At 47.2% G+C, this 15450-nt stretch overlaps 5 protein-coding genes across 5 annotated transcripts; 3 read left to right on the forward strand and 2 right to left on the reverse strand.

Annotated features, from left to right (window-relative positions):
* Positions 1-426: 426 nt before the first annotated feature.
* Positions 427-606, forward strand: N7447_007780 (uncharacterized protein; the record flags this gene model as incomplete). The annotated part of the gene is made up of 1 exon (XM_057232042.1): positions 427-606. One exon carries the CDS (start codon positions 427-429, stop codon positions 604-606), a length of 180 nt encoding a protein of 59 aa, XP_057083807.1.
* Positions 607-3790: 3184 nt separating this feature from the next.
* On the reverse strand, positions 3791-6105 carry pps1 (tyrosine/serine/threonine protein phosphatase PPS1; the record flags this gene model as incomplete). Its single annotated transcript, XM_057232043.1, has 6 exons — positions 3791-3917; positions 3982-4038; positions 4097-4217; positions 4271-5167; positions 5221-5307; positions 5364-6105. The coding sequence occupies 6 exons, from the start codon at positions 6103-6105 to the stop codon at positions 3791-3793; spliced, it is 2031 nt and encodes a 676-aa protein (XP_057083808.1).
* A 3637-nt stretch (positions 6106-9742) lies between these two features.
* Positions 9743-11274, forward strand: N7447_007782 (phosphoinositide binding protein ATG18; the record flags this gene model as incomplete). The annotated part of the gene is made up of 4 exons (XM_057232044.1): positions 9743-9803; positions 9858-10012; positions 10068-11170; positions 11229-11274. The coding sequence occupies exons 1-4, from the start codon at positions 9752-9754 to the stop codon at positions 11272-11274; spliced, it is 1356 nt and encodes a 451-aa protein (XP_057083809.1). The 5' UTR covers positions 9743-9751.
* Positions 11275-11747: 473 nt separating this feature from the next.
* N7447_007783 (nucleobindin SSP120) lies at positions 11748-12414 on the reverse strand (the record flags this gene model as incomplete). Its single annotated transcript, XM_057232045.1, has 2 exons — positions 11748-12232; positions 12291-12414. The coding sequence occupies 2 exons, from the start codon at positions 12412-12414 to the stop codon at positions 11748-11750; spliced, it is 609 nt and encodes a 202-aa protein (XP_057083810.1).
* Positions 12415-12705: 291 nt separating this feature from the next.
* On the forward strand, positions 12706-14934 carry N7447_007784 (uncharacterized protein; the record flags this gene model as incomplete). The annotated part of the gene is made up of 1 exon (XM_057232046.1): positions 12706-14934. The coding sequence occupies one exon, from the start codon at positions 12706-12708 to the stop codon at positions 14932-14934; it is 2229 nt and encodes a 742-aa protein (XP_057083811.1).
* Positions 14935-15450: the final 516 nt, after the last annotated feature.

Raw genomic sequence — 15450 nt, forward strand, 5'->3', positions numbered from 1 at the left:
ATTGCCCCGTCGCCTGAATAGGTATGTCCCAATTCGGCTTAGTAGCTCAACAGGTGACAATCATTTTATCGTTAGGCTACCAGACTTATCAGGCAGATGAAGTCATTGACAGACAGGCCATCGTAGGCTATTCACAGCTATTGCGAAGACGAAAAGGACGTTTATAATAATTTCGTCATATGAGGTAGCCCTTAGGCTACGACGTCCACCACGAAAACTACCACTACAACGCACAAACCCCGAGATATGCTCAGGTACTCGTCGGGCCTAGTCGAGGACGGTGAATTGATCGGAGCAATTCTACACAAACTTATCACCATCACAAACAGCGACCGTCACCTTAGCACGGCGGAAGCCTAGCGTACGCTGGCTCGGTACGAGGAGAATCTGATGGCCCACGAAGACTGCGACGATATGGTGTAAAACATGGTCGCCCGCGAAGTCCTACGAGAGCAATATAAGAGTGTTATCTTGGAGAATACTCTTAATGACGTCCGCGCGGCTTGCACCCCCTCTTATGGCCGCTCCCACTCTGACGCAGACAAAGAGAACGACATTGTCGACCGAACTGCAAAAGCTACGACGACTGAACATACCGTGTTGTGAGGACATTATGGAAGACAATGACGACTTCTGCAATTTACTTGGAACTTTTTGAACTTTTTCTTTGCTGATCACCTTTGCTTTGTTTTATTTTCATGGAGACGACAACGTCGTTGGGAAACTTTCAGTCAGCCGTTGGCAATGCGTATGAAGGAGTACTACGATCGACGATACCAACCAAAGCATTTCACTGTCGGCAAAAAGGTGCTCCTGCATATTGGTAGGGCATATAATATCCCCGTCAACGACGCTATATCGCGTAAATTAGGCCAATAGTACGTAGGACTCTTTATATTGGTCAAAAAGTCGGGCGATTTCGCCTACGAAGTAGATATACAACCAACGTGGAAAGTACACAGGGTATTTAACGTGTAATCCTAGTACCATTAGGAATCAACAAAGCCAACAAATGGCCCTTATAACTTACAATTGCTGGAGTTGGTGGAGAAGACGTCGCTTCAGAGTCACTAGCATGTTGTGTCCGACCTTGCAAGGCCTTGAAGATCGATCCAAATATGATATCTAATGGAAACCACATTGCTTAGAATAGTTGAAGAGTACGGGAAGAAAGAATCCGTAAGATAGATGTCATGTTGTGAAGATGAGATGTGAAGGAGCCTTGGTGTCCCAATATAACTATTGAAGGGGTGATTATGTAAACAATGCAAATTATCCAAACTAGTTTATTCAAATTCTGCCTCTTTAAGCGTTTTATCGCCCTTGTTTTGGAGGGAAGGGAAGGAGCCTCTCGTGATACAAACCTTTCTATGCAGAAAACACATAAAGCTATGTTTTCCTAGAATAGAACAGGGCCTATGATCCCTCTACCCATCTTATCATCGAGGACGATTGATCGGCAAGTGGATCGACCCTCAACGATCCTTTACCGCTCCAGTTCGGTTCAATATCCGCCCAAGCGGGTAGACCCCGCCCTTCTTGATGTTTATATTTATACCAAGAGATGGGGCATCTACTTTTTGGTCACGTTGTAGTCTATACTAGCCTCCAAAATATGCCCATAAGACATAATGCATTAACAGTTTATGGAACTCCTCAAAATAGACCTGTTCAATATCCATAGGGAAAAAATGTATAGACGACGGGCTGGCTCATCATGGGGCGACCATTGAGGAGAAATCTCGCGGTTTGCGAAACCGTTGTCTGAAATCCGTGGCTGACCACGGCTTTCGAGTTTTTTGTATAAGAGCTATTTAAGTTAACTGCCGTTATGTTAAAATAGTCATGTTAATTTCAACTTCGACCAAATGCTAGCCGGTCTCTATCAAGATCAGGTTCGAACGCCGACCAATATGGGAGGGATTATATAGAACCACGCACAGAGACGCACAAGGATAAAAGAGCGCTAAACCACAAGTGGACACATTAAACTACAAGTAGTAATTCGCAGTCCCCCTCCGATATGGTGTAGTGGCTAACATCGCCGTCTCTCACACGGCAGCCGGGGGTTCGATTCCCCCTATCGGAGTACCTTTTTTGGGTTTTCTTTTTTGTCCATGGATGGCTTGGCTGGCTTTCTTTATCTTGAGACCGAAACGCGTTCATAAATTAACACTTAACGTATTCGGTAAGCGGGTGGTCCATGTAAGCCAGTGGTCCACCCCAAAACACATAGTAAATGCGATAAATTACAATTTGATATCTCGAGCAACGATGGTCTGTGTGGGCTTTTCCTTGTAGCTGAATGCTTTTTATATGCTATCTCTACACTCTAGGGAGTTTAAAGAAAATTTAGTAAACTTGTGAGTGAGGTTTATATACACTCTAGACTTTTTGCCGTGTAATTTTCGATACCGCAATAATGCAAGTTTTCGATTTATTCGAAATTGATATATAATACTAAGAATGCTTATCGGTAGCTATCGGCAAGTAATTAAATAAAACAAAGACGTTGGTTGTTGAGATATAAGTGTAGTAAATATCGCATTTACTATGTGTTTCGGGGTGGACCACCGACTTACATGGACCACCCGCTTACTGAATACGTTACACAATCAACCACCCGCCATGCCACCAATTTGCTCCCGATCCTCTAGCAATTCAGGAGACGAAGAGGGTATCATCTTCCTGGCTATCCAGAACAAGAAATCTGGACCACGTATCTCTCTTGCTTCTCGCACTTAATGTGCGGCCTATCTAGTAAAGGTGTTTGTTTATTTATATACTTTCATATAGGTGATCCCTTTTATATGGGTGGCGAACCCTCCTCCGTAAGGAAGATCTGTATTTTTTGGAAAAAGAAGGCCGGTTAATGGATGTGATGGACGAATGCCTTGAAAGGAAAGTTGCATGCATATATACTCCAGTTCCTTACGCTAGTCTGTTAGGCCATACATTATCGCCCTAAAGTTATATGCTCCCTTGGGTTCACCGTTTTCAATATCGTGATAGGAGAGCTGCAATCTGAACCTCTGGATATTCTAAAAGATTTACGGATATGGTGCAATGCCTATTTCCACTGAGTACCCCTAATCGGTCTCATACAGTGGTGTCGAAGACCAGTCCCAAGGGGATGGGCAATTGACACAATGTCCGCGGTGCCAGTTGGTTTGCCCATGGAGAAATAACCTCAGACAGGGTGAGATGTACCGTGAGAAATCTAGGGAAAGGACACGGGCAGAAATAACAGTGTAAATTCTGGACTGTTGGACGAAACAAGATAAAATCAGTGGCTGAAAATAAAAAATCGAGAATAAAAAAATACAGAATAGGGCGAAATCAAGAGGTAAAATCAACAATATGGAGCTGGCTAAGAAGAAACAAGATCGGGTCGAACAGAACCAGCAGAAAATCATTGCAGTATGGATGGTGGGAGCAATATCTCCCATGTCCCCTGAGGTCTTCAAAACGCCGAGCGCCAAAGATCAAGAAATCATCCCTTGTTCGTATAATCGTGCAAAGTCATTGTATCATAATGTAGAGTATATCGCATGGATGAGATGGCGAAAACAGGTCTTAAGGAAATAGGGTTGGTGTTCGGGCCATGGTGGAAGTCGAGTGCTGACCCTCAGGGAGGCCAGCAGTAGGTAGAGAAGTGATGTGAATTGTGATGTGAGTGGTTTTAGCGTTTGTGCTTGTAGCAGGAACGGCCATTTTGTGGTATCCAGTGGCCCGTCCTTCCAATCCTGATCGCGTGGATTAGGGACGGGCCTTAGATCCCGAGTCTGGTTTAGTGCCTCGAATATGGCTTGTTGAGCAGAGCTATCTCACGCGCAACAGTGGTCCATTCAAGCTCTCGCTTGATGGGCTCGCCTCGTTTTTTCATTTGATACTCTTCCCATTGAAGGAGTTCATAGCTGTGGCTAAGTGTGAGCAAATCTTCTTTGTTGGATGTAAGGGTAGAAGAACACAAAGACTTACACAAAGCGAAGATGAGGTTGGATTATGACATTAAGTCGCCTTGCGCGGACAAAACAGCTGTCATGAGTTAGCATCGTCGGTCCAGCTAAACGACTTCAATAGAAATAAAACTCACTATGCACGCGGGAACGAAAGATTTTTGGACGCCATGACTTCAGCGATGCAAATACTTGCCGATCTAGAAACACCAACACGACAATGAACCAATGTGGCTGTGCCCTGGCGCTTTCCTTTTTCTGTGCACAACTTAGCAATTGAAACAGCAGTAGAGGAAAACATTCAGACTTACCAATAAAGTCCAAACAACGATCGTACTCTTGACATAAAGGGTCAATGCCATTGTCTTGGACATTGTCAATGTACATCAAATTATCCGCTCCCCAGCTGGCGCGGTCGGCGTCGGACCAATTGACAGCTTCGCCAATACTAAGCACACGCTTGATCCCAAGCTCCCACAGAAGCTCCGGGTTATTCGCGTGAGTCAGATTGCCTAGATACAAATACGGCAGGACACGGCTGGGGAAGGAGCCGTCCATGTTGTGGAACCAATTGGGATCCCATATTTCCGAGAGATCCGTCGACTGGGTTGCGGGGCTTTCTTGCAAGAGACGTCCTTGGATGTGGCATAGAAAAGCAACGTCGGTCGAATACGCGAAGAAATTGCGTTTCTTATCGCAATGCAGTCGAAGCCAAGCTTCATGAGCGGGCACGCCTTCTGCGAACATAAAGTACGCCACTGCCAACAGCGAGCTTTCGGTATAACCATCCGCACAGTGGATAAGGACCTTGCGGGGTTTTCCACTGGACTTGGTCATTGCGATATCTCCGTCGGGGTCCAGTTCTTCTGATGAAGTGTCGGGATGCGCGAGATAATAGATCCACCTGATGGTGTTGACAATGTCCTCAACCTCTCGGGTGTTCCCCGATGGAAGCACAAGAGATCCCGATGAGGGGAACTCCAAGCGCTGTGGACCTGCCTCTATCTGTTTGTCAAGCATGGCGAGGAACCGCGGACCAGGGATGTTGGCCATGTCGCATGCTTCAATCAACAGGTCATAGCCCTCTTCCTTTTGCGACTCCAGAGCTCTAGTCGTATGGAAGTAGTCCGGGGTAGACGCGAGCCAAACATTAGACGAAATCTCAGATGCCCGGGACATCGTTGTCATTTCCAATCGCTCCCATTGGACTACCAATTTGTTAGCATCAAGTTCGGGCGCGCCGAGGGTTGTATGAAGTTACCGAAATCCATAGTTTGGCCGGTCGGTTGACCTTCCGCATCGATCGCAATGATCTCTGGTTGTTTTTCTGCAACGTTGGCAAATTTGTCTGGGAAAATATATCAATTGATGCTCCATGGATCGGACTGAGGTAACATAACGAACCTGCAAGAATAAAGGTGTTGTATGTCGGTCGCTCCTCCAGGGGGTCCATTTTCTTTCGCCACAACTGTTGCGCCTTGGCAAACTGGTTGGCTAGCTCAACAAGTCCACAATGACTGTCATCATCTTCCGCATAAATAACAATATCCGACATCGCAGCCAGTTTCGCGGTCTGTATTTGGAAATTTCGGACGGAGAATCCCTCGGGAGGATCGGCCATCAGGAAGTGTGCGGAAGGTGCCAGCACCTCATGGGCGCTTACTGCACCCTTGATCCGTGACTTGGTCAAGTCACCTCCCAGTTTTACCACAAGGATGCTTCGCCAGCATTTCGGAGTGCGACGAGCATGGCGCTTGCGACTTGAAAAGAATCCTAGCTGCAGATGGTTGTCATGATGCAGTCCATGGAGCCAAGGAAACATCTGAGATGCGTCGGGTAAAGGTTGTGATGCTTGGTGGGCGAGCGCAGCTGCCAATTTGGCTCCGTCGATGGCGTACACGGCGGGGGCGGACAGTCGTCCAATGCGCATTTTCTCATCTGGAGGATACAAGAGCGAGGATGGCTGCTCACTGGGCCGGGATGCAGAGGTAGGTTGAGGTGCTGGAATAGGGCCCGTGGGGCATACCGGAATATGTCTGTTAGGGATAGGACTCGATCGTCGGTTTACGGTCAAGGCTGGGGGGATCGGAGAAGGAGGAGGGGTCGAGTGGTGCAGCGCCTGCTGCTGAACTAGCACAGTGGCCATGACGGACAAGATGCGTGGTTGAAAAGTGGTAATATTGTGATAAAGATGGTAAATGTCACTTGCAATTGCAACACTGTTGAGACCCGAACCACAAGACGATTACATCATTTGCAGTTGAGATGTGGTCAAGAGTGCTCAAAGCAATGGCAATCTGAGTCGCGAGTGATCGCAGGCACAACTGCAAAACAGTTAGCAGAGTTTCCTGGAGCGCGTCGCAGGTGGCACGACTGTGAACAGCGAAACATTGAAATTAAATAAGAAGAATGCGAGGTTAAGGGGGACCATACAATACCAAAGATAAAGGCAAGGGATGAAGGAATGAGAGATAAACAGAGACTTGAGATAAAATCAAGAAGAGAAATGGGAAGTGAAGTGGAGAGCGAAGGGGGGAGGGGAAAAGATAATGTGGGACGAGAACTAAGTGTACATTGTACATTGTATATTATGTACCCAAGTGAATTCTATTGTTGATACATTTGTAAATACATGTATGCATTTAACTATCTCATCATCATCACTTACTATCGTCATTCTCGGTCCCAGATTCCCTAAGTATCCACACGCTCCACCGCGGGTCTGGGTTATATTATCCGCCCAACCTATAATTATGTACTCCGTACTTTGTATGTATATAATCTACATCAGATACCGATTCTAAACCTCTTCCCTCCTTCCTTTCGGACAGGGATTCTGACCATCTTTTTTTTTCTCTCGGGTCACCCCCTCAAAACACATTTTCGGCCTAAGAATTGGCGACCACGCACTAACATTTGATGTGACCAATCATGCCATAGGGCAGACCCCGATGACGATGAGATTTGATATTCTCGGCCCAGACTACGGCCTTGTCTGTGCGTCTGGGGGAGGGAGGGGGGGACTTCTCCACGCCTTCAACAAATTTCGGGGAACAAAGAACTTATCACCCCCGCTGTATCCACCTCGGATAAGAAGGCCCTGCCAGCCGGATATCGAGTCATTTCGTGTCCATGGAACAAGAAAAGTCAATTTGCCAACTATGGAACCATGGGTGAGATACATCATAAGTTACTTGAAATTCCAATTTCCAGATGTTAAGTATCATCTGAAAATACATGAATCCATATATTACTGGTCTCAACTTTTAAGAAACTTTCAGATATGTTTCAGTAATGAAAACCAGGAAATCCATATACTCCCGTTTTGAGAAGTACATGGATTCAATGTATCATGTACAGGGAATAAACCCCGGATCGCCACTGCGATCCACTCGAGGTGGGGAGACAAACGTTCGATATAGCCTCGGAATATGCCCAATAGTAAACAGATACCCAAACCCGCCAATAGCCAGTCCCGGCAGAAAATGGATCTTGTGATAAGCATGTCTCAATGCAGGTGCCCAAGATTCCCGAGGGTCAAACCGAGTACTCCCTACCTAACACCGTCCAGCGCCTAACAACAAGTCTATGTTGTATGTATAAGGCAGGTATACCTAGGTCGAGGTGTAAGGGTGGCACAACAGGATTTTAGTCTTATCTTTCCCCTAGCGTGTCGCTTGACATGTCAACCATACAGGGGAACCTTTCCATGCCAACCCTCATTGGTCACCCATCTGCGATTCCCGACCCAATAGTCGCAGACAAAAGTAGGCTGTGTCAGGCGGAGCGCGTCTTGAGAAAGATCGGGCAACTTCCTGCAGATCTTCCTCGATTTCCCCCAGGTCTGCAGATCTCGGCTATACCTAGACATCGCGACTGGATGCATACGTCTTTTTGTCAACTTGCTTAAGGCTGTCTTTATAACTCTCACTTCTGACTTGACATACAACACGCTCTGTATTACCAGCGGGATGGCATGGATATGACTGGTGGTGTGTCTGGAGTAGACGCGATCTAGCCTGCACTGGAATTTGAGGATATGCGTACTCTATGCGCCAGTCGGAACGTGCAGAAACTGCATATCATTAGGCGGAAACAAAATAACTAGGCTGTTCCTTGTCTGGGATCTGACACAACACGTTGGCTGTCACCGGCCCAGTTAGGATCTCTAGCTTACATGACCGTTTGCTACCCAACTAGCGGGTTCATTCCACAAACTAATAAAGCCACATGGTGACCGGGTCTAGTGTCTGCATAGGGGGCTATGTATATTAGGTGTGATCTGCGCCACATTCATCAGGTGATAATCTGCATAGGTACAGGCAAATTGACTAACGGCCTTGACTGCTGCCTATCTGACTTGGACATAGTCTTAAACCATCAATCAAACGTCCTCAACGAGAAGCCCAATTTCTTCAATTGGGCGACATGAACAGCGACCTAATCGGGGTTGTTTCAGTCCTGTGCATAAGGGACTCTGTCGTGTGAGGCGGGTAGCTGCCGTACCTTATTTTCTTCGCGCTTGCGAGGTATTCCTTCCACGGGTTGGTACACGGGTCCAGATTGAAATTTTCGAGAACTGTCCAGTCTTTATTGGTGACGCGCGGCAGATTCAGTTCATGCCCAGGAAACCTAACCGGTCTTTGCATTTTCCCAGACGTTGGGCTACGGGTGTTGGAATATTGGGTGTTGTGACACCATTTGTGTGAGCGATTGGTCGGTGAACTAGGGACTGGCTCTGTGACTAGCCGTGACTGAATTGTTAAGTCCACATGGCGCAAGTACCTCATATGGGTTAACCCAAACCAACATTATCAAGCTTCTTTATTCTTCACTGCGCTGGTAGCCACAACACATCGAGGAAGAATATACGTGACCCACTTGTCTGATAAGGATGTTCATTTATTATATTAACTAACACTAGTCAATATGGAGATAGACGGGATGCCTACAGGAGCTGTTTACTTAATCTCCATGGATACTAGGGACGTTATATATATAATACCCTGAGGTCGTTTTTGGATATTTTCTTAGATGTCTTTTCATCCATGTATTTTTCTGGACATTCTTTTTTCGTGATATTATAGCTAGCATAATTAAGCTATAGAATGTCACCGGAGTAAGAATGATAATAATACGGAGTAGGCAGCAGGGATAAGGTGGAAAGAAGCACGAACCGCGTAAAACGGCTCTTATATATAGCCAGACCAGAGTCACATATTGGAGTAGACAAAATAGCGAAATGGGTGGGGCTTAAGATCGTAGTAGACGATCTCTACGTCACTTATGTTAGGAGTGAGTATATCTCGTCTTATGGAAGTAAGGAGTCTGTGACCAAAGGAGACAGCTGCTTACACAACTTTTAAGTCTCCACGATAACAACCCCTTTTTATCACCCCAATCGTTCGGCCCTGATGTGAAAACTAGGCCAAAATAAACTAGAGAGTGAAGTAAAAGAAACCTTGAAAATGAATGGCGATGGGTTGATATGATAGATTTGTAGGCGGTGGGCAATCAAGGTGTGGCCCAAGCGCAAACCTCTCGCTTGTGACGAGTTTCTCAAAGACTTCGCGGATATCATATCCTCTCTTCTCCACGTCATCGCCTTTGAAGCATATCGCTTTGCTCTAAGTCCAAGATATGTTACGCAGTGGCCAGTGACGGGCAAAGAGTTGCTAGTTCGGCGTCGTCTCAATCTCGCCCTAAGCGGGGTACATCTCCGACTTCCGAGAGTTCCCAAGGTTACCTTGTATCAATCTCATTGATTTCATTTATCCTGAAAATTTCTAAAAATGGCCATGAATTTCGTGACATTTAACCAGGACTACAGCTACCTGGCTGTGGGTGAGTCTTTTTGCGGAACCGTTTCTGTTGCATGTCCACTGACCGCATTTATAGCAACATCTAAGGGATTTCAGATCTTCACAACTGAACCCTTTGCCAAGAGCTATGAAGCCAAAGAGGGAAATATTGCTGTCATTGAGATGCTATTCTCAACCTCTCTTGTAGCACTTATCTTATCACCAAGACGCTTACAGATTCAAAATACCAAGGTATCTTGTCATTATCGACACTTCATATAAGACGCGGAACTAATATTTGGAATAGCGACAGTGCACAATATGTGAATTAACGTTTCCAACAACAGTTCTCGCAGTGAAGCTGAATCGCAAGCGACTTGTTATTGTCCTTGAGGATCAGATCTATCTTTATGATATCCAGACCATGAAGCTTTTGTCCACCATTGATACTTCACCAAACCCCAACGGTACAGAGCTCTTGCGTCTGATTTTTCTTCTTCCCCTTTCAAGCTATTTTTTGCCCAGTTCTGACAAATCAACAGCAATTTGTGCCCTTGCACCATCCTCAGAGAATTGTTACATGGCATATCCTCTTCCACAAAAGGCCCCTGCAGCTGCAAACACACCAGCACATGCGCCCCCTGGAACAACGCATGTATCTCCCACGACTGGGGATGTTCTAATCTTCGATGCCGTTAAGCTAGAAGCCATCAACGTCATCGAAGCCCATCGCTCTCCTCTGGCACTCATTGCGCTGAATAGTGATGGGACTTTACTTGCTACTGCCTCAGATAAAGGAACCATCATCCGCATTTTCTCAGTTCCAGATGGCCACAAGCTGTACCAGTTTCGACGTGGCTCCATGCCATCACGAATTTACAGCATGTCCTTCAACACCACGTCCACACTCCTATGCGTCTCTTCGTCCACCGAGACCGTCCACATCTTCAAGTTGACCCACCAAGGACCATCGCCAGACGGCTCTTCATCGCAGTCTCCAGGTCGGGACCATGACTCTCCGCCAAATAACTATGGATATTCACTCGAAGAGGACGAGACGGGCAGCGATGCTGGCTTGGATCCTTCTTTACGGAAGCACAACGGCACTTTGATGGGGATCCTTCGCCGAACCTCTCAAAACGTCGGCGGCGCAGTTGCCGCTAGGGTGGGCGGATACCTTCCGAAGGGAGTCAGTGAGATGTGGGAGCCAGCGCGTGACTTTGCTTGGATCAAATTGCCGCGATCGAATCCAGGTCCTGGCGGAAATACAGGCCCCGGACCGATGAGGAGTGTGGTCGCCATGAGTAACAATACCCCTCAAGTCATGGTTGTCACTAGTGATGGTAATTTCTACGTTTTCAATATTGATCTGTCGAAGGGCGGAGAAGGGACTTTGACGAAGCAATACTCGTAAGTTTGAAAATTCTCAAGCTAGGTAGGCTCATTTCAATGCTAACAAATACCACAGAGTCGTTGATTCAAACGATAGGCTGGGCTATACTGCGGAGTACTGAGCGCCAAGTCCCCGGAAGACAAATCAAAGTATAAGGGATAGTTCAGCTCTTAGCAATTCCTTGTTCTCTCAATGCCTTTTTCCATTGTTTCCTTGTGTTCAGTATTGGCGTTGACTGGCGCCTTTTGCCGTGAAGTATCCCTCTCTCTCTGAGCTTTTAGCGTCTCAATCCTCTCCTCCCGCGCCTTCAGTCATGAGTTCCCATCTTGTACATGGTGTATTGGCGGGTCTGCTTCATTTCATGGCTGGCTATTTATCATTATATCCGCTTCTTCCAAATTCAAGGTTTTGAATAGCTGGCTTGGCTTCTGATATATTCACTCTTGGAATTATTATATGCAGAGGGATCTTAAAATATCCCATTAGAGGGGGATGTGTTGGATGAACCGCGAGGCCCGCTCAAATTGATGAAAGATGACATGTATAAGCGCGTATGTACATAGAAAAGAAGCATGGAACCGTGAGCTCAGCAGTCTAAAAATTCCGGCGGAACTTCTGAGGAATATTGCCCTCGATAACTTGAATCTGCTCCAGCTTTTCGAGTGCAATAGCAGCATCCTCTTCCTCGTCATGCTTGCGGAAATGCTCAATATCCTCGGGGTGGGTCAAGTCCGCCTCCGTGGTATCATCGCCGTGGTACTTCTCAAAGTGATGGATCTCATACTCATACTCGAGGTCACCATGGTGTCCGGGGCCATAGCCGAGATCGGGCAGCCGTCTACCCGCAGCAATCCCCGCCAACCAGTCCTCCCGGTCAATAGACCCAGTGTTTCCGGTGTCGAAAAGGTCGAACACGGCGCGCACAGCATCTTGTTTCTTTTCTTCACTGACACCGGCATTGGATTCGTCGTTGAGGCCGTATGTCTTGCGCACTTCGTCAGGTGTCCATGTCCCTGAGCCATCGTAGTCGTGGAGGATGAAGAATGAGGTCGGGTCAAACGATTCAATGTGGTGTTCCTCTGGATACAACAAATTTAGCAAACATCAACTTCTCCATTGGGACATCAACATCCTTACCCATCATGTGTCTCGTGGCCCAATCATCTGAGGCAGCTTGGTCATTGGAATGCGAGCCATGGGCGTTGGCAAGCCCGCTTAACGCAAGCACCCCGGCGGCGAAACCGAACAATTTATTGACCATTGTGTATCGTAAGAAATATATTCGTTCAAGAAATTAAAACAACAGATCGATTTGAAGCTATTGGACGTTCAACGGTGTCCAGGAGATATGGTGGTCTTAGGTAGTTTGCAATGTTTGCATGATGACCCGAGCATTTGCGGAAAGTGCAACCTTGAAGATTATTTTGCTGCATTGCATGTTACCCATCTATCTCCATACCCCTACTTGCGACGGGGCTCCGGGAGGAGTCCAATTGATTATTAGTTTGCAATATTACCCTTTGGATCACTGTGCGATAGCAATGCCCTGAGAATGCAGGGTTTATGGTCCCGTACTGTTTCGAAGCAGTCGTCCTGCCGCTGTGTCGGGTGTTTAAGCACTACTGCCAACGGCGTTACTTCGCGGGCAGCAACCGCCAGTAAGAGACGACTTCGAATTGGAAACTCCGTTACCGCACTTTACGGCAGCATTTTCGCAGCCGCCGCTATTGCCGATGCAAGCGTGAAGGATCGCCGACGACATGACTGGGACGAAAAGATTGCCGCCGTGAAGGCCGAAGTGAGCGAATTGGTGGACGAGGAGGAGCGCATTTTGGCGTCATTACAATCACGAAGAGAAGACCGAGGACTCAGTCGCTTAATACAAGGGAGGGGATTCGGCACTGTTGCTCGCTTCCCTCTCAGAATTCAATCACCAACCAGCTTCAACAGAATAAGGGCCTTTCACACAGAACGAACACGGTTCAACGCGGTCGGGGCTCGGATGGTGGAAAGCCAGCCAGCTGAGGAGGACGAACACACAATCGATGAGCAGGATGAGAGCGAGATCTTCCTTCCGCAGGAAACATTACCTAGCTGGGTCTTGGAGGATGATCTTCGTCTCAAGGCCATTCAAAAACTTGCCTTAAGGCAATTCGCTATCCGGATTTTGTTACGACCGGCCATCGCACATCGTTATTCGGGCGTCTCAATGAACTACGGGGCGGATTTCGAGACTCCCCAGGTAAACGTCTCGCAGCTCCTAGAGGAGCTGAATCATCTTCGCCATCGAATGAACACATTGAAAACGAACAGACACTCTACATATAGTGATATCACGCAGGACTATGCCGCAAGTCAATTGGGCGAGATGCAAAGAGAGCGCGAGACCCTTGATGCCGAACTCACCGACGACATTCAAGTCTACACGAGCCAGCAGATGTCTCTCCAGGAACTACTTATGCGGATATCCAACAACATCCTGAGCTCAAGGGACCCGGATCGACCCACAGCTTTCCGGCTCATGATCATGGCGTTTGGCCAGACACGCCAAAATGACCTCGTCGAGCTACTTCTGCGGACATTACTGCCGAATCGGTTCTTCCTCAACCCTTCGCTCGTGATCACAATCATCACCTTCTTCAGAAAATCGAAAAATCTCAAGGACTTCGATTTGTTCTTGAAAATGCTCGGCGGAGAAGGCTACTCCGTCAACCTAGGGAGCAGGGGAGTTTATAAGCACCGAACGGTCAATGGTATGGACCTCATCGTTCCATCTTTAAACAGCAGCAATCCAGTCATCTACGCCGCCTTGATAGGCGCCGCATTACGCTTCGACCAACCCGATCGAGCCGACGCTTGGCTTCAAGCTGCACGGGGTGGAGGTTTCTTTGATAGTTGGGAAACACTCTTCACATATCTACGGTTCTACAGCCTCCGACGAGACTGGGATAAGGGTGTGAACGTTTTGAAACGAGCCGTCACCTACCTCTTGTCATCAACGGACCACCGTGTCGATTCAGTTGAGAGGTTGCTTGGGCGAATGGTCGGCCTGTGCGACTCATGTGACCGACAAGATGCATCAGATGCATTGGTGAGAGCCGCCGTTCACAGTGGCTTTGATCCAAGACTCTTATCACGACAGTCGGACTCGGGACCTTTCGTCCATGCTGATCCCAAGCGGTGGTCTAAGGCTGCCAAGCAAACACCAAAGGAGAATATTGACCGCCCCTTGTGGCAGAAGTGTTACGACTTTGGAAACACCTTCGGGGCATATTTAAGCCAAATTGAGGTGCCGGCAGAGAATACCTTCGCCCAACGCAATGCCAAGCTGGCCGATCAACATGCAGATAATGCTCTTTTTACTGCCATTGGCCGTGGCCGAACGCCTGCCTCCGAGGGACAATCACCTGCTGGCAACACAATCAACGAGGACATTTCCACTCTCAAGGGCGAGGTTGCCCAACTCCGCGAACTTATCTATGAGCTTCGCAAACACCACATCTCCGACCCCTCCACGAAAGACTCCCACAATCCGACCACCGAAGAAACCCTCCCTCCATCCGCCGAAACCATCATATCTCTCAAGAACTCGCAACCCCAAACCCCACAACTCAGTCGCAATTTCACTAGAACTTCCACTAGGATCAGCCTCGCCAGATCTACGGCAGCTTCGTCTTTACGGAAACCAAACAAGCGTAACAGACGGCGAGAAACCAGCGCAGATCAACCATCAATGGAAAGCACAGCTCATGGTGCTGAGTCCGCATTATTTGCCAACTGAGATGTGGATTCTGTTTTCTTTTTATCTCTCCAATCATGGGCACTGACTGTCCAGTCGAGATGGGAAGAGATTTTTTTGTATATTAAATGACTACATTTGTTTCCAATAGAGCATACAAAACACCTTGGGCAATCCGCCCTGTATGTATTAACGAGCCCAAGGCGTTGGCCGTGCACACAATTGATTTTTGGAAGAAAACTTCATGGTTTCGTTACTGTAGACTAAGCCGAGCCTCTGTGCATTGAAATTTGGATATGGAGATATCTGGATTTGTATGAAGTTTTGGACCTTGAGTCCTAAATATAAGTCTTCGTAGTAGACAGTGTCAGGTTTCATAGCTTAAGAGTTACTTACCTTTCTCAACTCTTTTACATTGAACCATACACTTTCGACGTAGTCTCCTCTGACACATAGAAACAAACACGAAAAAGAAACTCCAGGAATCAGAATTCCATAAATAATGGTTAATCAGAATAAAACTCCAGCGAGGCCCTGGGGACGGACCATGGGTATATA

The sequence above is a fragment of the Penicillium robsamsonii genome (assembly GCF_028829455.1).
Source record: "Penicillium robsamsonii strain IBT 29466 chromosome Unknown utg000004l_segment0_segment0, whole genome shotgun sequence".
In the NCBI taxonomy this organism is placed as follows: Eukaryota; Fungi; Ascomycota; class Eurotiomycetes; order Eurotiales; family Aspergillaceae; genus Penicillium; species Penicillium robsamsonii.